Here is a 22,025-nt window from a genome sequence, read left to right as displayed (position 1 = left end):
AAATTCATGCGTAAAATACTCCCACCTCAAAATCTTATCTGGAGCACTGGTTCCACTGTTTAATTAGTAGTGAAGCGCACCTGCATTTGTTATAGTAAAATGACAGTTTCATTAATTTACAAAGTCACTCAGACAAAGCCTGTAAGAAGGAAAAGGCGGGTTATTCAATATTAATAGTTGGGATATACTTTCAAGCAAAACTTTTCAAGGCTCCTAATGCTTTAGCAGTCCAATCCCTAACTAATGCGGTGTAGGATGGAAGCAAGTGTCCTATGCAGCAGCAGAAAAGACAAAGATAGTTACTTAAATAAAATAGTTTAGTAGAATAACACAATGTATAAAGGACCCTGAAAAGGACTCCGCAAAAAGGAGCACAAGCTGTTAAGCCTAGGCCAGAGGTATGGGTGGATACCCAAACATCTAGTAATGCACTCCAGTCACACTGGAGCAACAACTCGGCATTCTACCTTCAACCCCACAGTACCTTAGGGTGGTTGAATAAAATGCAGCTGGATGTTTTCCTGTGCAGCACCAACATACCGGGTCGTTCTATAGCACTACTCAAGCCACTAGCAAGGTTTTTTCTATTCTCCTACTAAGGGATCTCCACTGTGCCATCAGGGAACTCAATCTTTTGAGTCAGTTTCAGGTGGGTTTTCGAGAAGAGCGGGGCACCTCACTCAATGCATCCATCTTGTCACATCTGAGACATTATGTTCATCATTCTCAGGTGGGGGAAGTCTATCCAGCTTCTCTAGATAGGACTAGCACCTTCGATGGCGTTATAAGGTCCGGGCTTTGGTATAAAATGCTTTCTCTGAATATCCCTTGTAAACTGGTTCAACTGATTGCCCTATTACATTCACATACCTCCATACAGGTTCGTTAGTCGGTGGACCGTGCACGGTCGCCGGAGATACTTACCTGTACGGGTTGAAACAGGGGTGCACCCTGGCACCTACGCTCTTCAATCTATACGTGTGCGATGTTGAGGGACTGTGGCAGGGTCCCTCCATCGCCCCGGCTAGGTTGGGAAGCTCTAGGTTGGAGTGGATGGCCTTCGCGGACGACTTCATACTTTTTGACAGAACTCTGCGTGGTGCAAAGATGCAGATTTTTTTCAAATATGCCCAGGACAATAACCTTTTGCTAAATGCCTCTAAGTCCAAGGTCTTGGTCCTAGCTCATAGAACTAAGGTCTGGCATTGTGTCTGGACTATGAGACCCGATATTGTGGAGCAGGTAAAGACTTCATTTATTTGGGCTATTATATGTCAAATCGGGGCAGTATCAAATACTGGAAAACTATCTTGGCTGCTAAATCTAAAAAACGTACTGCTCAAATTAAGTATCTAAAGCAGAAAGTCTGTAAATTTTCCTTGCTGCCCCTGAGGCGCTATTATTTAGCCAAATTTGAAGCCATCATTCTGTACGGTCTTAACCTTTGCTCTCACAATATGGGTAATATCTTAAACATCCTTCAGGGGAGGATCTGGAAGGACGTTCTTGGCCTTTCGATGGCAATGCCTAATGCTATCATTGGACACGAGCTGTGTCTTGAGTCCTTAAAGGCCAGGTATGTCTTGAGACAGCTTTTCTTTTTCAGAAGAATGATTGACCCTCCAAGAATTCTCTTTATGATAATTTAAATGTGGCTATGCTTGCCGTTACTGTTCCGTCCATACGAGAGTTTAGAGATAGGATGAGCTCAGTACTGGCTTGCATTAATGTTTCCCAAGAACATGATCTTGTTCCAAGACTGGGGCAGATTAAACATATCTTCTTTAGGTTTGACTGGGCTGAGACAGTGGACTCTTATACAAGCTTTTAGGAATATTCCCAGTTTGTCAATGCAAGGGAATGTTTACTGTTGTATCTTCAGCAATTTCCCTGTTCCAAAATATGCATGAATTACATGCGTTTTAGACTAAATCCACTGCCTGTTTATGAGAAGATTAGGCATTGGAGCGAGCAGAATACTTCAGCTGTTTTGCACGCACCTCAGAGCAAGTGCAGGTTCTGTGGAGTAATCAATTCTCGAGAAGCGCTGAAGCACTTGGTTGTATGCTCGTTTTTTGATAAAGAACGTGTCAACTCCTTCAGGGATAAGAACGCTGACATCTCAGAAGTGTCCAGGAACCTATTTTGGTGTCACTGCATGTGGGGCACTAGTATTTCTTTGGTTCTAGCTCTATTTTTCCTTACTTTTCTTAGTTCTGAACTGGATAGGAAAAACCTAAAGCTGGGCACTTCATCCTGATGTGATTCTGTTGAATAGATTGTACTGTAGGGAAGGCTTTTTTTTGTATATTTAACTTTATCCTTTCTTCTTTTAGACAGATGAATTGTGTTAATTTACAATTCAATATGTGATCTATGTATTGTTTTATAATGTCATGGCAAAATTTATTTTTCTTCCATCATTTTATATGGAAAGTGCTGTTTCTTTTACGTTGTTTCTAATGATTTAGATCATATAAGGTTTCTTGTAAACTCTATATGCAACAATACAAAAAAAGAAATCTTGGAGTCATCTTCGATTCCTCTCTCGTCTTCCTCCCTCACATTCAGGACATTGCCAAGAACAACTCCTTCTCAAAGGAATTCTCCCTTTTCTCACTTTCCCCCAGAAGCTTAATGTTAAACAGAGCCCTGGTTCGCTCTAGGCTTGACTACTTCAACAGCCTTCTGCTGAATCTACGCTCTTCCTCTCAGCGACCCCTCCAGCGAATCCAGAATAGGTCAGCAAGACGTATCCTTGGCCTCAAGCCCAGGGAACGCATCTCTACTGCCCAAAAAACTCTACACTGGCTCCCAGTTGCTGCACGGATTAAATTCAAATCCCTTTGCATTATTCACAAGGCTGTCTGGGGCCGGGACCACGCCATCTGCAACTTGCTCAAACTAAATACTCAACCTCTATGTTCCTCTGGTACCAACTTTGTGTGTGGAGGGCCAGAGGCCAATCTCTCTTCAGTTGGCTCCCCCTTCCGTTAAGTCTTGAGCCGGACCTCCTCCAATTCCAGAAGCTCCTCAAGACCTTCACCTCCTCCTTCCCTTCTTCAGTCCTCTGCTAATCTCACAGTCGCTGTGATAGGTGACCAGGGACCTTATGTGTCCTTAGGGGCCTGGCCTCCGACTCCCAATCTTCTCAGCCTCTGCCTACACACAGCACTTGCCCCGGCACCCACTGTAGGCCTGCACTTACCTACTTATTGCAGCTCAACACTCCCTAGCACTTACTATACTGGGCACTTATATCTGCTGCTCACCCACGAGCATGGACACTCCAGCACTTACCCCCCCAGACCCCCACTCTCTCTTCCCTCTCTGCACTTGCACGTTCTGAATACTCACAAGGCTAAGTAGGTTAGCCTTCATCAGCCAATGTATACATTGTTTTCAATCCCATGTTCTCTCCCTATTGCCCTGTGGGCACTTTGAAACACAATTTACTTGTTGTATAAGCACCTACCAAATGCACAATAAAGATGTTGCACTGCAAACGAGTTGGAGGTCTCCTGGTATTTGTGGTTTGCAGCTCTGGAAGGTCACAGCACCTCAGGGATGGCTCAATCTACAGTTCATCTTACGGCTGGTTAGTCCCACCAGCCAAAGGGAACCAGTCCTCTTCGGAGCTCATCGGTCGATGAGAAAACAGGATCAGAACAGCAATGCTCGCTTCACTGTTACTGGAAGGGTCGTCGATTTGGATCTTCAGCTCCAGTGGTCGACTTGCCTTCTGTCTCAGGCACACCTCACCTTTTATTCCGATTTCCAATTAACTCCTCTGCAAACCCTACCTGCAGTTCACAGAAAGGGGTGGGTGGCTGTCCAATCAGGACAGCCACCTCCCACCCGAGTCAGAAATGGTTCCATTCAGGCTCATCAGCGGACAGGGGAGTGTCGAACTCCTCCCCTGCATCCTGTTCTCACAGACATACTGGGGCCTAGGCAGGGACACAAAGGGTTCCCACCAAAGGCAAAACTTACACACAGACCTTCCCCTCCCAGAATGGTAGAAGGGCTAACAAAGGACAACCACACAAGAAATGGCGAAAAAAGAAAGGAGCCACCATGTTAGGACATAGGTGACACTTTTGTGCATAACCAAGATTGGGACTATAGACTGCGGCAGAAAATAGCACAAATGTTGGTAGAACACGTCCACTGCCACCAGCCATAACTTTAGGATTGTCACTGAGACCAGAAAGTCACAGGCGCAGGCGGATACTAGGTATCCCCTTAGCATTCAACATAAATGTGGTATGTGCTAGTCTCTCATCAGTAAAGTTTTAAGAAGGCTACAAAGTATCCCTCTTTCCTTAAGAACAGTAGTTCTTAGGGAAAATTAATGAATACAAAAGGAGAAACCAAAGGGTACCCAGCAACACTGCACATCGGGTGCTGTGTGCTGCAAAGGTGAATCACAGATGCCTTTTAGAGATACAGAGGAAAGCAAGACTCCACAAAGTAAGGCAAAACAAAGAACAAAGTCTGCATGGTTAGAGCAAGTAAGAATGAACAGGGGGAAAAATGCTCATTCAGGAGAACAAAAAGAAAAGGTCCAGAAGTCAAGTGCTGTGGGTCTCACAAGGAGAGAGGATTAAGCATACAGCTGATACATCTCCATAACACTTACAGCATTTACACTCTCCCCTTAAGAAGCAACATTTCTCTTTTTAAATGACGGCATACTTCTCTTTTGGAGAAGTACAGCAATGTGATGGGCAACACTTTCTGGTTCATGCCAGCTGACCGGTCTTATCCACTACACCTGAACAGCCATAACTCATGTAGTCACTCCCCTAAAAGTTTGACAATTACATTTCAATAAACAGTACAACAAAATACATAAAAAGGTGCAGGTTTTAGGATGGGGTGTGGGGGGGGGGGGGGGGGGGGGGAGTCATACTTTTCCATACCTCTATAAGTTTGTCTCCTTTGACTACATCAAGATGTAAACCAGGAGGTGGCTTGCCTGCCCTAGAGAAAAAAGATGTGAATAAAATTGGTTATAAACTTGAATGGTTAGCGCAGATGTGTAATCATCGTGAATGGCAGAGTATTCAATGTCTTTCCTGCAAGAGACCAGTGTAGTACCTGCACTCTTAAAAATACAAGTACAGTAAAAGCTTCATCTGGCACCATTTGGAATTAATGGTCGCAGATAATCAAAAATGCCTACAAAACCAAATTTCGGTTCTCAGAGCCAGAATAAGCAAAAAGGCAAGATGGCCAAGCATCTCGGCCAGTTTCCTCTACCATCATGATCCAAAATCGGAGCATTGCAGTAATGGAGCATTCCAGTTAACAAAATACCAGTTAAAGCTTTTACTGCCATTAGTTTCCTCAAACTGAACCATTTCTTTTTTCATACAGGGATTCTGCTCATCAGTCCTGATGGTTAAGATGTCATTAAATATGTTGCTTCGGTTTAAAAAAAGATACATGGTCATAAACTGGAGCCCCATTGCAGAAGAGGAAAGAAACACAAATGCAAGACCTACACATGCATGTCCAAAGCAAGGTAATTTGAAAATTGAGGGGTGTTCTAAGCCATCCGCTTTGCCCTTCAACTAACAGTGCCTTATTGTTTATTGTCCAGCATGTACAATACATTGGGAGAGAGAGAACGAGACATAACACCTGCACATAGACCTTCAATGCCATCCACGTCATTACAAATGCAATGTTTTCTTTCACTATAGTGAAACAAACACTCTTTATGTTGGTGTGCGGTGTTTCAAACGGACAGGGTTACACATTTGAAATTGCAAGTTGCTAGCCATGCATAAAAAGTCACTCTCCCCCTCAATACTCCATATGTAAAAAGGAGACCAGATCTTACTCGCCAAGAGTCAATTATCAATCGTTAATAGCTAGTGCAAATTTTGAGACCTATTTATGCAATGTTTGCAAGACGTATGATGTCAGAAAAGGCCTCCTTTGTATGACCATTTTGTTATGTTTGCGACTTATTCCGTGGCTAACAAATAATTTACTTTATTGCACCCTAACCAAGACCAACATGGCCTTAAAACCTTATCCGGAAGTCTGCTTTGGAGCAAACTCATTGGGTTTTCAACCTTTAACTAAATAAACAACATCACTTTCACTGTGGAACTAAAACTATGTGGTGCCCGGACATTAGCCTTTCCCCACAGGAAGAGAGCTTATAAGCCTCCGACGGAAAAGTGGCTGTGAAGATGGTTGCTGTAAAGTCCCTTTGGTAAGGGACTTTGCTAAAGTATCTATCATGCTGCTGGTGTGCATTGCGTCTCACCTTTCAGACAATCATGGTTTTAAATCCATGAGGCCGGTGCTGCTGTTGGGATTTTATGGGGCAAGATGTACTTTACTGAAACATGTGGAGCTATTTTGTGGTTATATTTTACATCACAATGCTGGGTATAGGAAACAGACCAAAAAAGGTATACTACTGTGGTTACATGGGCAAGATTGAAGAAAACGAGATGCATACACAGCTCCTTTCGTTAACCACAATGACTGCACAAAGAGAAGCTATGCGTCAAGGTACGCCATCAGAGCTTAGAACATTTCAGGAGTTGAACTAAAGCTTTTTGGGCAAAATTGGTTTTATGCTGAACATGAATGCCTCTTTGGAAGCAAACTTAATTGATCTGAAAGGCAAAGTCAAAGTTTGGGATTCGATTAACAACTGGATGGTACTGGAAGCAAATCAAAGACTGTAGGAATATGCAAGCTATTTTCCTTGGTACAGATGGACTCAATTTCCGAACAGGCTGAGGTGCATTTATATGAAGTTCAGGATTAACTTACTTGAAACTCTAGAGATTGTGGGCCCTGGTTTGAAGATTTCAAAAGCAGCACATACCTGAAGACAATGCAAACGTCCAAGTGTCTTGGAGACCATTACTTTTTACACTGCCGGGCGATTGCATCCTATATGAGAACATTAGTGTCTAAAATTATGATTCTTTAGGCACTGCAACCTTTTGGCCATGATGTAGGAATGGGATGAAATTCAGCCTGAAAGACTGCGGTTGTACAGTTCTTTTTCATACCAGTTTCTTCAGCAAAAACAGAGGAAACCATTACATGAATTAGGACATAGCACATAGGATTGGAATTTCTTATTCCATTAGTATTGTGTTTAGCTTTAGTATGCGAATAGATAGCAACCCTGAGATAGGAGAATGAGTTTTATACAGATTGAAGACATTTTTCATTCGGAAATGATCAATGAATTGTATAATGCGTATATAAATGTTTTATTATTTTGGCAGTGTATACGTTTTTTTTTTTAATCCATGAATATACTTTAATAATATTTTTTTTTTAATTATGGTGGTCCTGGTCTTCCATGCTCCAAGAGGGTGAATAATCAAAATGGATCTAAGAAATGGTTTAGAAAAAAGGTCACATAATTATAGGGTGTAAGGTTGCAGAAGTAAGGCTCGTACACAATGTTGGTATATGACAATGCATTACTTACCGTAAAAGCATTACTGATGGTTGTATCACCTGTGCATAGGTCCGACATCCAGTGGTCACTGCGGAGTATTGCATTTTGTTTTTCGTAGTCGAAAAGGGGACGTCGACATGGCGTGTCTGTAACACTATCCCTATAGTGACGTGCGTTGTACCCACAATCCCTCACGCGTCGAGGTCCCTCTGTTTGTATTTTTTCTGCCCTGAGGGAGCCTTCTATACGTGAGTGAGTACAGAAAAGAGAGAGATGTAGAAAGGTGTCTATGTTCCTTCCATCCGAGCGGGGAGGAAGGGTGGGCGCATGTGAATCTAAGCAGATACAACCATCAGAAATGCTTTTACGGTAAGTAATGCATTGTCTTCTGATGTTTGTTAATCTGCTTAGAATCACATGCTCTGCATAGACTAGCGAGCAGTACCCAGAGTTGGCGGTGGGTTATGAGAAGGAACAGTAGAGAAAAGATGTCTTAATACTGCCTGTCCCACCTGGGAGTCAGATCTAGAGTGTGCATCTAGACAGTAGTGTTTTGTAAAGGTGTGCACAGAACTCCAGGTAGCCGCTTTGCAGATGGACTCAAGGGGAACATTTGCAATGAACGCTATGGAAGCCCCAGTGCCTCGAGTAGAATGTGCTCTTGGCTAGAAGGGTAGTTCTCTCTTAGCAAGAGTGTAACAGAGTGATGCATTGAACAATCCATCTAGATATAGTGGACTTTGAGACTGCATCTCCTTCTCTTCCTGCTGCCACCGAGACAAGAACTGATTAGTCTTTCTCAGTGGCCTGGTTCTTTCCATGTAGAACATGACAGCTCTGCGTACATCTAGTGTATGCAGACTTTTTTCTCCCAAGCTGGAAGGGTTTTGAAAGAACGTTGGTAGTTCTATTGACTGGTTTACATGGAATTTCGAGATGAATGTTGGTGCAAACCTTGGGTGTGTGCGTAGAACCACCTTATCCTTGTGAACTGTTACGAAGGGGTCTAGAATAGAAAGAGCCTGTAGTTCACTTACTCGCCTAATGGAGGTGATAGCTATTAGGAAAGCAGTCTTAAGAGTGAGGTCTTTAAGAGTTGCCTTGTGCATGGGTTCAAAAGGCGAGCCCATGAGTCGAGAAAGTACCACATTTAAGTCCCCATCTGGGAGCTGGGTTAGCTATCGGAGGGTGTATTCTCTTTACCCCCTCCATGAGGGCCTTGATAACTGGTATCTTCCACCACAACACTAAGTTGGGAAGTGGTGTATGCAGAAAGTGCCGCCAGGTGGACTTTAATGGAATTGAACACTAGACCTGAATCCAGTAAATGGGTCAAGTACAGAACAATGTGTGTGGGAGAGCAGGCAACCGGGTTTATGCTCTTACCTCTACACCAGATGACAAATCTTTTCCACTTGCTAGAATAGCAGTGGCGAGTATTAGGTTTTCTGGCTTCCCTGAGGATGTCCATACATCTCTGCGGGAGTTGTAGATGTCCAAATTCTATGATCTCAGGAGCCAGGCTGCTAAGTTCATGGTCTGAGGGCATGGATGCAGTGTCCTGCCCTTGTCCTGTGACAGCATGTTGTACGGGCAGGGAAGTTTCACTGGGGGAGATAGGGACATCTCCATCAAGTGAGCGAACCATGGCTGCCGGGCCCACATTGGGGCCACTAGTATCATGGTAACTTGCTCCTGGTGCATCTTGTGCACCACTTTGTTGAGAAGGGGAGTCGGGGGAAAGGCGTAAACAAATTTCCCTGACCATTGAATCGACAGACCGTTCCCCTTGGACTGGTTCTGGGGGTACCTGGAGGCGGAACTTTGGCATTGTGAGTTCTCCAGAGTTGCGAACAGGTCTATTTCCGGGAATCCCCATTGCGTGAAGACGTCTAAGACGATGTCTTCGTGCAATCGCGATGCGTACTCTTCGGGCAGGGGGAAGTCTCTGCTGAGTTCGTCTGCTAGCAGATTGAGTTCCCCTGGTACGTGTTGTGACAGTAGGAACATGTTGTGTTTGAGAGCTCACCTCCATATATTCTGGGACAGCTTGGACAGTCCTGGAGAGTGGGTGCCCCCCCCGCTTGTTGATGTAGTACATGGCTGTGGTGCTGTCTGTAAGGACCATCACTGTCTTCCCTTGTAGGAGTTCCTGGAAGGCTTTTAGTGCTTTGAACACCGCCAGTAGCTCCAGTAGGTTTATGTGCTTGGATGCTACGTTCGGAGTCCACACTCCGTGAGCAGACTGATGGGATAGGTGAGCCCCCCCATCCTGTGAGGGATGCGTCCGTGGTTAGAGTGGCCTCCACTGCGGGTGTGGCAAAGGGCTTCCCTATTATCAGGTTTTCCTTTGTCCACCACCGTAGCGAGAGAACCAAGGCTTGCGAGACCACCACTAGATCGTCCCATTGTCCGCTGACCTGACACCACTGGCTGTTGAGCCACTCTTGCATTGGGCGCATGCGCAGGCGCGCGTGAGGTACCAAATAAATACACAACGCCATCATTCCTAGCAATCGCATCGCTTTGCGCACCGTCACCTCTCGACCTGCCACATATTGGGGGATCTGAAACAGCATGTTTTGGACCCTCTCGTTGGAGGGGAAGACGAGGCCGTCCTTTGTTCGAATTAGAGCCCCTAGGAATTGTTTGACTTGGCTGGGGTCTAAGTTGGACTTCTTCTCGTTGATGGAGAAGCCCAGTTGGAACAAAAGGTCTACAGTCTTTTGGGTGTTTGAGAAGCATGTCTCGTAAGAATCCCCTGTTATGAGCCAGTCGTCGAGGTAAGGGTATACTGGGATGGATAACCTGCGCAGGTGGGCCGCTGCCACTGCCAGTACTTTCGTGAATACCCTTGGTGCAGATGCTATGCCGAAGGGTAGCACTCTGAACTGGTAGTGTTTGCCCTCTATCATGAACCTGAGGTATTTTCTGTGCGCTGGCAACATTAAAATATGAAAGTATGCATCTTTCATGTCCAGTGTTGCCATGTAATCTCCCTGTGATAGCAGTGGGATCACTTCCTGTAAGGTCACCATACAAAACTTTTGGGGTTTGACAAACTTGTTCGCTGGGCACAGATCTAATACAGGGCGCATGGTTAGATCCTTTTTGGGTACAAGGAAGTACACTGAATAAATACCTTCCATTACCTGAGATAGAGGCACGACCTCTATGGCTCCTTTTTCCAGCAGTTGGTCCACTTCTTGGAGAAGGATGGCGAGGTGTTCTGGTGTCATGCGGCGTCCCCTGGGGGGTCTGTATGTTGGGGAACTGTTGAACTCTATACAGTAGCCGCGGGCTACGGTGGAAAGTACCCAGCGGTCTGATGTTATTCCCTCCCATGCTGGAAGAAAGGATGTTAACCGGCCCCCGACCGGCGTTGCATGGGAGGGGACGCAAATCTTTGCGTCACTTGGTGGTGTTGTTGGCTTGGGAACCTCTGGGGGTGGAACCCCGGCCTCTTCCCTTGCCCCGGCGTTGACCCCTCTGATTGTACTGGCCGCTATTACCCTGGTAGTTGCTGGCAGAATACTGTTGTTGGTTTTGTTGCTGGCGTTGTCCACGAAAAAAGCGCTTATTACCAAATCCCCGCCTGTTAGGGGGTTTTGAAATTTGGTCTACGGTCTTTATTGTATCAAATTCTTTCTTCGCGTTCTCCAGCGCGTCATCCACTGCTCTCCCAAAGAGGTTAGACTCCTATGGGTTCATTAATAAGGGACACTTGTGTTTCCGCCTTAAATCCAGAATTGCGAAGCCAGACGTGACGCTTCAGTAAAATTCCTTGTACCAAAGTGCGGCCAGCCGTCTCTGCTGCATCGAGGGTATTCTTGACGATGCTTTGATTGACCAGAGAGCCCTCGTTAACTGTAGCCAGTAAACGAGTCCTTAGGGGTTCGGGAACTTCTTCGATGTCCTGTTTGAGCTTAGCCCATTGAGCATCAGCGTAGCTTGCCAATAGGGTATTATTGGCGATTCTGGTAGAGAATGCTGCAGAGGTGGCGATTCTCTTGGCTAGGGCATAAAGCTTCTTCCCCTCTTTATCTGGGGGTGCCCCGCTAGTAGATAGTGGGACTCCTGCCCTTTTCCTGGTGTTGGTCACAACCAGGGAGTCCGGGATTGAGTGACCCTTAATATATAATGGGTCTGATTGAGAGGGAGAGAACAGTTTCTCAATCCTCGGATTGACCCCTCTCACCAATGCAGGAGTGGAAAGAGAAGGTGTAATACGTCTCTTAACTGGGGCGAGGATGGGTATAATCTGGCTAGTGGGGGGGGGGGGTTTCTTTGATAATCCTCTCCACAAAATCGGTGTCTGGGGTGACCTCCCCAGTTTCAATTTCGAAATGTGCTGCTGCCTTCTTCAGCAGTGCATTGAAGGTGGGTTGATCATCGACAGGCGAAGGGTTCCTGACTGGTGTAGTTTCAGTAGACCTGATGACTATACTGCTACTGCCTGTGTCAGTCGACCTAGCCGGTGACTGCCAGGGATTTGGGTCGCCCTCGCCTGTGTCTTCCTGGAATCCCTCCTCACATAGGTTAGTTTCCTTGTGAAAACCTTCCTCTTCTTGTTGGTCCCCAACATAGGTGAACTCATCTTCCTCCTGGAAGAAGGTGTCTTCCTCAGTGGGATTGTAAGAGTATATGTCCTCCTGTATAGGGTTATAAAACTTCTGGTATTTAGCCCTTGGACTCTCCAGGGGTGCCTCCCTTGGTCTCTTGGGTGCCCTGTCTTCTGGGATGGACATGAACCCGTCTAGTTTGTCCATACAGGTCTGGAACCTTTCAAAGGTCCACTAAGGTCGGCCAGGACGGTCTGGGAAAGAAAAAGGAGTTTCTTCCTCCTGTAATTGTCTGGTTCTGTCCCATAACGTCGAAGAAAGAGAGCCTTCGCCTTCTGAGTAGCCTTCTTGCTGGCTAGGGCCTTCTGTCGGTGTCAGGAACTGGCCTGATGTTTTCCGGCGCTTTTGGCATATCTTTGGCCTTGTGCGCAGTTTTCGGTGTTTCACTCGCCATACGTCTCTGGCCGTCCTTAGATGCTATGCGCGCGAGGCTTTCGGCGATTATTCTCTCTTCCGAGGGATCGGTCGCCGTCGCGCTATGTAACGTCGAGCCTTTGCTCGTCGAGTCCTTGCTCGTCGAGTCCTTGCCCGTCGAGTCCTTGTTGGCAACGTGAGCGCTCTTGCGATGCGCGTCGCCGGAGGTTTTGGTGTTAGCGCCCTTATTTTTAGAGTGCCCAGTCGCCTGTCGCGGAAGCGGTGGCGGGGAGGGCTGACGACCCTTACGGTCGGCGGAAGACGCCGGTGGGCCCGGCATCCCCGTTGGCACTATGGCTGCCTTTGTCTTCGACGAATGTGTGCCGGGGGGTATGTGCTTTAGTGTTTTTCCGTGTGCGTCCTTGTCGCCGGGCTGTTCATCCCCATAAGCTGGGCGTGAGCCGTGCTTGTCGGGGCCGGGGATGGACGACGAGGAGCGTGAACGCTCCTTTGAGAGGTCTACAGCCTCCGTTACGGGGGCCGTGTAGTCACTGTCCTCGTCACACTCGGCGGCGGCGGCAGCGGGTGAGGAGTCAGGCCTAGACATGGCATAGGCCGCCCACCTTTTGACCCTGCGGTCTTTTAGAGTTTTGGGCTTTAGTAATTTACAGGCCGCACAGCCGTCCTCCTGGTGATCGAGGGGTAAGCAACGGTTGCACCGTTTGTGCTTACCCTTCCAGGTATATTTACCCTTGCAAAGCGGGCAAAACCTAAATGGCGTCCTCTCCATAGCTGAGGGTAATAAGTGTGACTACGACCTCGAAAGAGAGGGAGGGGAAAGAGAAAGGCATTCTTAAAGAGAAGAAAGAAAGACCACAAAACCCTACTGTGTATGGCCGGCGAGGCCAGGCCACGTGCAGCGCCGAAGGATCCCCTCCGATTGTCCTTCCGTCGAAGATCTTACTCGGCGGAGAAACGGCTCTGCGTCGAGGGAGGGATCTACGTTATTGATATTAATAACAAACGACCAAAGGTCGAAGAAACTATTTGGCAATGTCTCTCGAGGAGCTCCGCATAAAGGCGACCAGTAGCTGGGCGGAAAAAAAACAATCTGAGGGACCTCGACGCGTGAGGGATTGTGGGTACAACGCACGTCACTATAGGGATAGTGTTACAGACACGCCTTGTCGACGTCCCCTTTTCGACTACGAAAAACAAAATGCAATACTCAGCAGTGACCACTGGATGTCGGACCTATGCACAGCATGTGATTCTAAGCAGATTAACAAACATCAGAACTTTGGTTATAGACTTTTATTAACAATGAGGAAAAATGTCTCCCTATCCCTAAAGCTTAGAGGAATTTCCCTACCTCAAAAGAAACTAATGGTTTTGTCAGAAAGTCTGATACTAAAAAGTCAGTCACTGTCGTATCACCAAAACCTACTTCTGTCCCCAACACTAATAACCTAAGATAACTGTGTACTCAGAACATCACAAAATCACACAAAACAATGCTCTACAAGCCACCCTGAATATTCCCAAAAAAGATCACATTTCCGCTGCAAGGAAAAAAGTGCACTGGTTTCCTATTCGCAAGCGCATCTTGTTCAAACCATTGACCGTCAAACACAAAACAACGCCATCAGATACTTATCCTGCAAGATCAACAAAGCACAGTCTACCAGACCTACGCTCATCACCCCCAGATTTAACCTGCATCAAGCAGGAGGCAGCAGTTTCCCTGTCTATGCATCCCGAAACTTGAATGCCCTCCGCCCACTTGCCCTAAGAGCGGAACACTCCTACTGGACTTGGCTCTTCAACCAGGATCAAAAAGAACAGTCCAATAATACTGTTGCTTTCCCATGCTCCACTTTCTACATGTCTGCTCATCCACACTAGCCATTGTGATTAACTATATAACCTTGTAAAGTGCGTTACTTAAATGAGGACCATCCCCCTACTTCGATTGGGACTGGGGAACTATACAAGAGTATTTCCCCTCTAACGGAATTTTGGAAATGTTATCACTTCTCCTATTGCTTCTTAAGAATAATGCACTTTTGGTGCACATCACGTCCTCCCCCTCACCCTACCTTTTTCAAATTTTCCTTGTCATTTTAACAGCACCACAGGTGTGGTATGGTCCCTACATGGGCTTAGCATGGAAGGTATCTATTCACCCTTTCCTCTTTATCTCACCTTTTTCGTCCCTTTTCAACCATCATTCAATGTTTATCACATTATCTAACCAGACTTAATCCGAGATGTTTTTCCAGTATAAATTTAGATACAAATAACTCTACTTATACTTCTGTTCCTCAGGGGTTGCTTTGAAATCCTTCTTTTCCTAGTCCTGAGGAAGGCAGAACTATACAGAGAATGACTGCTGAAACGTAGTGGAGCCCTGCGTTGTTAAACTGTCCCATGCATTTCTAGACCATTGGTCTGAAACATTCAGAATATGAGACCTGCGTTCACCCCGAGCCCATGAATCAACTTTATGGGCAGGACTCTTCTAGTACCATCTCTTAATTAGATGGGAAAATACTAGGGGAATGTTTTGTAACTTCACTGTTTTTTTAATGTTTCTGTTCAATCCTTATGTACTTACACTACTATATAATCTTTGAATGCTATCTGGATGAATTACATTTTACTAGTAATCTATTGTTCCGTCTAATATGTTGACAATGTATACTCAATAAAAGGGAGTCAAAAAGACAAAAATGTAATTTTGGGATTCGAAATAGGCTCAAAGGCACACCAGTTCTTGCATTTAATATTTTAAGAAATCTGGGTCTAAAGAGATAGGCGGAGCTCAAACACCCAAGACTACCATACCTTTACAAAAATAGAAGGGATTCACTTTTCACATATAAACATTCTGGTTGAGACACCTTTTAGTGTTAACCTGGTTTGAAGTCATCAGTGCCTTGATGACTCCGGGTTTAGCGTGCTCTACAAATGTAAAAATAAATAAAGATGGTATCTTCTCAAAGTAACAAGTGTTCACTGTGTTTTAAAATAACAGAAAAGTTCCACTAATAGTAAAAAGTGATACAAAACAATGCTCCAAATCTAAGTATCTAATTGCTAGGGTTGTGCTCCTTTCCCCTAGGGTGGTTCTATCTTAAGTCACAAGAGGGACTGCAGCTTCACAGTTCTTGTGACCCATTGACTTGGCACGTCTGATACCAAATATAGAAGGGTTTAAACCTTATTTTACTCTCTTCTGAGAGTGTGCTTCCGACTCAATTTCTTTGGCCAGACTGATTTATTCTCTTGGCAATTAAATAATCGTTGTTGAATTATCAATCGTTGTTGAATTATCTTTGTTTCTCTCAGGGTTCCAACCCCTTTTTCATACTTGGGTGTGAGCCCCAGACTCAGGATGTTCTGTGGTGTCCACTTGGGTCACTCATCAAGTGTATCACGGTTTCTCATTTGACTCAGAGGTCCAGACCCCCACTTTCCTCAAAGTCCTTAGTCCCTCTGGACTTTGGGTACAGGTACCAGACTCACACAGTTGTGGGTCATCCGTTTGGTTCACTCTCCTGCCAAGTATACAACTGTCTCTAATAAAGTTCAGGGTTCCAGACCTGCTCTTTAATTAGGGTCCCAGACCCACTGGCTTTTGAGTGCTGGTCGCAGACTCGCAGAGAAATCCTGCATTTGTTTCGTTTCTCATTGGTCTCCCTGCGACTTCCAAAGCGTATGGTCCCAACCCCTCTTGTTCTGTTTCTTGAGTTCACCCAGTTGCTTCTCCCGGTCCTCTCACAGCTCCCGGACCATCCGCGTACCTGTCTGCCTTCTCCTTGGTTGTACAGGCGGTTCCCAGGCAGCTGTTGTCTTCCTGGATTCTCTGGTAGCATTTGGGTGTCCAGCTGGGTCTGCAGCGTCTCTGCAGACTGAGGTCTCACTTCAGCTGCGCGTTCCGACTCTGCCATGGTTCGTGTCCCTGCTTGTCCTCTTCGGGGGAGGGGGGGCGGGGCGGTTCTGGCGTCTCCTCTGCGTCTCACCTTGAACTGCCATATATCTCCTGTTTCGGCTTGTTGTATGTCGTGCAGCCAATTACTGGCCGCTGGGAACTAGACCGCTCACTTGATACCTCGTGAGCAATCCTTCTCCTCCTGATCATCTTCGTCACAGTACCCATCTTAAAGTTACAGCCACAACGCTTTGCATCTTTTGAGTTTTTATCGCTGATATGCAACTTGGGTTGGCAACAATATAGATTAGGTACCTTCTTTGTCACAGTATCGGCTTTCAAACCGCATTTGCAATACTCTGCATTATCTGACTTTTCAATGTTATTATCCAAGTTAGGGTGACTAGCTTGGTAACATGATAAAGAAGTTTGGCTGGTTTGACAATATATTTTAGCCCTTTCCAAGGAGGGATCAGGAGGATTTATCAAAGGTGGAAAAAGCAGATTGACACTGCATTCCCTGGTCAAGATCATCCTGAGTCCTACAGGGGGAACTCTTCCCAGCCTCACCAAGGTGGCTCCCCCTTTGGCAAGAAGGGACGACATCCTCAGATTTGATATGATAAGATATTTTATTTGTATCGCGCTCGTACACAAGTGTTTCAGAGCGCGACAGGGGAGGGGAGGGGAACAGGGGAGAACACAAAAACAACGATCTTACTGGCCCAGTGACATTGAGAACGCGCATGTTCATGGGAAAGGAAAAAGGGGAAAACTTGCATGGAAGTGGGAGCGTGAAGTGCAGAGGAGAGCAGAACAAAAAATAAAAATAAACAGAACATTGAGGCAATAAACAGTGGTAGTGCAGCCAGCAAGTGCTGTGTTTAAGGCAGCAGACTGGGTAGTCTGATAAGTGCAGAAAAAGAAGAAAATAAATGGGTGGGTAAGGGGGGGGGGGAGGACTGTATGGGTACAGATACAGTCCCCAGTGCAAGGGGTGGCCAGGAGGCAGTGCAGGAGGTTGGCAGGGTGAGCAGATACCTGGGCCCAGGGGACAGAGGGTGGCTAGGTGCACAGTGCCAAGAGAGAGCAGATCAGTAGGGGAGAGGGGGAGGGAAGGCTGAAGAAAAGAGGAAGGTCTTGAGGTGCTTCCGGAACCGGAGATGGTTCTCCTCAAGTTTTAGAGTGGCAGGGAGGCTGCTCCAGAGGGAGGCCCCAGCCAAAGATAGAGATCTACCCCCAGCACGTTTCTTTGAAAAACGATTGACCCGGAGGGAGTTCAAGGTAGAGGAGCGAAGAGCTCGAGAGGGGAGGTATTTGCGGGGGGATAGCTGAAGGTATTTTGGACCCAGGCCCCAGAAAGCCTTGTGGATAATGCAGAGGGTTTTCAATTTAATCCTTGCATCCACTGGTAGCCAATGGAGTGATTTCAGAGCTGGAGAGATACGATCCCAGGGCTTGAGGCAAAGGACAAGTCTCGCAGTCCTGTTCTGGATAAGTTGCAGAGGGCGGAGAGTAGAGGCAGGTAGATTTAGAAAGAGGCTGTTACAACAGTCCAACCTAGGGAGAACCAGAGCTTGGCAGACAGTGAGCTTCTGAGGGAAGGAGAGGAAAGGCAGAGTACCTCTGAGGAGATGCAGTAGGAAGTTTGACTTTTTAGAGACCTCAGAGATATGGGCGGAGAAGGAAAGTGTGAAGTCGAAGATGACCCTGGGGTTCTTAGCCTTGCAGGTAGGAGGGCAGCCAAGGGAGGCCGGCCAGAGAGTGAGGGAAAAAGATGGAGATGGTGTGCCGATGAGGAGGATCTCAGTCTTGCTGGCATTCAGACAAAGGTCATTTGCGGCACACCAATCTTGAATGGCAGTCGGAGATAAGAAAGGGCAAGGAGGTGGCCGAGGGCAGCCGGAAAAAGAGTTGTGTCATCAGCATAGGACTGGAAATTTGAGCAGAAAATGGAAATGCAGTGGGCGAGAGTTGCCAGGTATTGGTTGAACAGTGAGGGTGAGAGGTTAGACCCCTGGGGAACCCCACAAGTGGAGAGGAAGATAGATGATAGGAAGGACGCCAGTTGGACATGGGAGGGCCGATCAGAGAAGAAAGATCAGCCAGGCCAGAGCCTGATCAGTGATACCCAGGTTATCACGGTGACGGTCGAGCAGGATGATGTGGTTGACTGTGTCGAAGGCAGAAGCGAGATCAAGAAGGATGAGGACAGAGGGAATGTTAGAGTCCAGGTTGGAGAGCAGATCTTCACGGATGCTCAGGAGAGCATTTTCCATGCTTCTGGCTGCTCAGACCAGTGGTCATGAAGACAGCCAACAGAATCTGAGTGAAGGTTAAGCTGAGAGATGGCCAGCTTTTCCAGGGGGTTTTCCCAGAAAGGGAGCAATAGAAATTGCACGGTAGTTAGCCGGACAGGAAAGATCAGCTGTGGGTTTCTTGAGAAGAGGTTGCACAAGGGAGTGCTTCAGAGGGGAGGGCAAGGATCCTGTGGCAAAGGAGTAATAGCAAAAATCAGCAAGGGCCGGGGCGAGGATGTCAATGTGGTCCTTGATGGTTTTAGAGGAGCAGGGATGAACCTGTTTTGATGAGGCTTTAATAGATCAGACTTGTCTAGCGACCTAGTCAGGGGAGCAAAGAGGAAAGGACGAGAAGGACAGTGGGGGGTGTTTAAAGAGGGGGGTCGGCAAGCACAGACAGAGGGAATAGGAAGGGCAGGGGAGGAGAGGGTGGACAGGATGTCCTGGGTTTTTGAGATAAAGTGTGAGGCAAGGGCATTGCAGAGAGCCTGGGAGGCAAGAGGAGGGGTGGCGACTGCTGCAGGGTTGGCAAGCTCCTTGCAGATTTTAAAGAGTTCGGCCGAGTTGTTCGATGCCGCAGAGACACGGGCTTGAATGTGGGCTCTCTTCTTAGTGCGGACTGAGAGTCGGTATTGCCTTTGTAGCAGGCGACAGGCCAGTTTGTCAGAGGATGAGCAAGAAGCCCTCCATGTCCTCTCGGCTGCCCTACACTTACGTTTAACTGTAGCTAGGTCGGAGTCATACCAGGAATTACACTTGGCTTTTGACTTCAAGCAGATCCTCAGGCACAGGGTTGCGTCAGGGTGTGAGTCGGCCAGAGGAGGAGGAGGGGGAGAGAAGGTGGCAGTGAAAGCCTCAGCTGACACACGCTTCATTGGTCGGATGTCCGAGAAAATAAGTGGCAGTGTTGGGGTAGGGTTGGCTGGGGGGGGGGGGGGGGGGGGAGTGAGAGATGGGAGGAGAGAAGGCAGTGGTCACTCCAGGAGAGACGAGTGGTCAGAGGGAGAGAGAGGGGGAGGCCAGGGGAGATCAAGACATCAAGTGTGTGTCCTGCAGAATGCATTGGGCCAGAGGGGAGGATAGCGAGGGAGAGGGAATCACCAAGGTTGCGAAAGAGCAGAGTTGAGGGACAGGGAAAATTGCGGTGGATGTTGAGGTCACCAAGGAGGAGGAGTTGAGTGGTTGAGGACAGGAGGGAGGAGGAGAGGTCAGCCCACTCAGAGAGAAGAGTGGTGATTTGCCCGGGGGGGGGGGCGGTAGAGAGTAGCAACAGTAAGAGTGGCTAGGAGAGATTGAGAGCCTGCAGACAAGGCATTCAAAAGAGGAGTACATTTGAATGGGAATGATAGTGGCAGGAATCCACTCTGGAAAGATCAGGGCTATGCCCCCTCCAGGTCGAGTGGATCTGGGTGCGGAGAGGATCTTGTGGCCCTCAGGGAGTAGTGTCTCAAAGTTTGTGACAGAGCTGGCCGTGAACCTTGTCTCGGTAAGACTGAGGACATCAAGGTCAAGTTCTTCCAGGAGGTGGCAGATGTCAGAGGAGTGTTTGACAGCAGAGCGAGAGTTGAGAGTGGCAAGATGAAGAAGGTTGCCGGCCTTAAAGACTTTCCGGGGAGAGGTACAAATCAGAGGTATGCCCTGCAGAGTTGTGGAGGTAGCCTGAAGAGTGGCGTGGCAGAGGAGGAGGAAAAGGTGAAGTAGGAACAAGTGGGTAAGGTAGCCAAGGGGTGAGAGGAGGGGACAGCTGGAGATGAGAGGAAGTTGATGAGGCGAGGGAAACGCCCATCGAAGGAGGAGGAGATTGGCCTGAGGACCTTGGACCACGACAGTGCCATTTAGGTAGACATTAAGGATGACTCTGGAGTAGTCGAAAGAAGCCATGAGGACATCCCAGCGAGTGCCACCAATAATGGGAGAGGAGGAGATGGGACAAAGCACAGAGATAATATGGGGGGTCCATAGATCCGGCGAAGGAACAACAAAGAGAATGTCAGTGACGGTCTGTCTGGAAGAGGCGCTGGTATAGGTACCAGTGATAGGGAGACCAGGGTTGGAGGCCAAGATATCCTTTTTAAATTTCTTTTTTCCAGACTTGGTGAGAAGGGAAGGATAGTTGATAGAGAAGCAGTTGGAGAAGATGGGAGAAACAGAAAGCGCCATGACTGGAAAAGAGGAGGCAGAAGGAGGACTAAGCAAGTAAAGCAGTATTGAACAGTCACTGGGCTAGCAGGTTACAATCAATGGGCAAAGTTAGATGCAAAAATACACTCAAGTGTGACTTTCGGGTAAATGCACCCAATTTTGACTTACAGGTAAATGCAAAAATACACCCAAGTTTAACTTGTCAGAATGGTAGAGGCGAGTATAGATAAAGCTTAAATGAGTGCCTAACAAGGGGAGTTTAGAGTACCCTCCGAGAAGGAAGTACAGGTAAATCAAGAAGGAGGGAATTGGCCCAAACAGAATACGGCAAAACAGTCGTGGCAGTCCGATAGTCCAGGGGTAGCAGCCTTAGTGAGGGTTTGGCTGTTGCAGATATCTCATGTTGCAGCCTGTAAAACAGACAGGGAAGCTGACAGGTCCTTAGAAATGGGCCTTGGAATGACTGGGCCGGCTAAAAGCCTGTCGGTCCCTCATTGGTCCATAGATGAAAAATCCCCAACAATCAGGGAGCAACATGGAGGATGGTGCCCAGATCGGAAAAACCTCCCTAGTACAGAGGGCCGAAACGTCCACGTTGAAAGCACTGCATGGTGCACAGAAATAAAGTCAAGGAACAGGCAGTGTGGCTTCCAATCACCGGCAGGGCAACAAAAATTAGCAAAAGGAAGGTGCCCAGAGCGCGTTAGTACGGCACATCTACAATTAAAATATTTAAAAATGCCAAAAGTTTCATTTTTTAACAAAAACTTGCCAATAATTTTCGGGATGGTGCTTTTACGTGTTGAGATCCCTCATATTTGTTTCTGACATGAGGTTGCATGAAGTGTAGCGCGAGTACAGATGTGATAAAGCAGAATCAGTGATAACCAGAAAACATCCATGGCCTTCTACTCCAGTAGGGGAGGAAGGGTGGGCACACGTGAATCTAAGCAGATAAAAGCACAAGAAACACGATTACGGTGAGTAATGTATCCTTTCTGGAGCTTGTGGATCTGCTTCGATCACATGCTCTGCATAGATTAGAGAGCAGTATCTGGAAGTTGGTGGGAAGTTAGAAGGTACAGCGGCAGAGAGATGTTTTAGGACCGCTTGTCCCACCTGTGAATCTGCTTTAGAGTGTGTCAATGCAATAATGCAGTGTTAACGTATGGATGGAACTCCATGTAGCAGCTTTGCAGATGGCGTCCAGAAGGACGTCTGCA

The 22,025-nt window shown here is 47.0% G+C and overlaps 1 protein-coding gene across 3 annotated transcripts in view; it reads right to left on the bottom strand.

The window, feature by feature from the left end:
• Window positions 1-22,025, bottom strand: part of PPP1R8 (protein phosphatase 1 regulatory subunit 8) — a 407,852-nt gene that overhangs the window by 338,762 nt on the left and 47,065 nt on the right. For all 3 annotated transcript variants that reach the window (XM_069623057.1, XM_069623058.1, XM_069623059.1), the window contains exon 2: window positions 4,926-4,986. In XM_069623057.1, the coding sequence (XP_069479158.1) occupies window positions 4,926-4,986 (61 nt within the window). The remainder of the gene's footprint in view (window positions 1-4,925; window positions 4,987-22,025) is intronic.

Source organism: Ambystoma mexicanum, chromosome 11, assembly GCF_040938575.1.
Source record: "Ambystoma mexicanum isolate Mex_15411 chromosome 11, UKY_AmexF1_1, whole genome shotgun sequence".
NCBI lineage: Eukaryota > Metazoa > Chordata > Amphibia > Caudata > Ambystomatidae > Ambystoma > Ambystoma mexicanum.
Note: the sequence above shows the minus strand (reverse complement) of the source record. Positions and strands in the feature narration are given on the sequence as shown.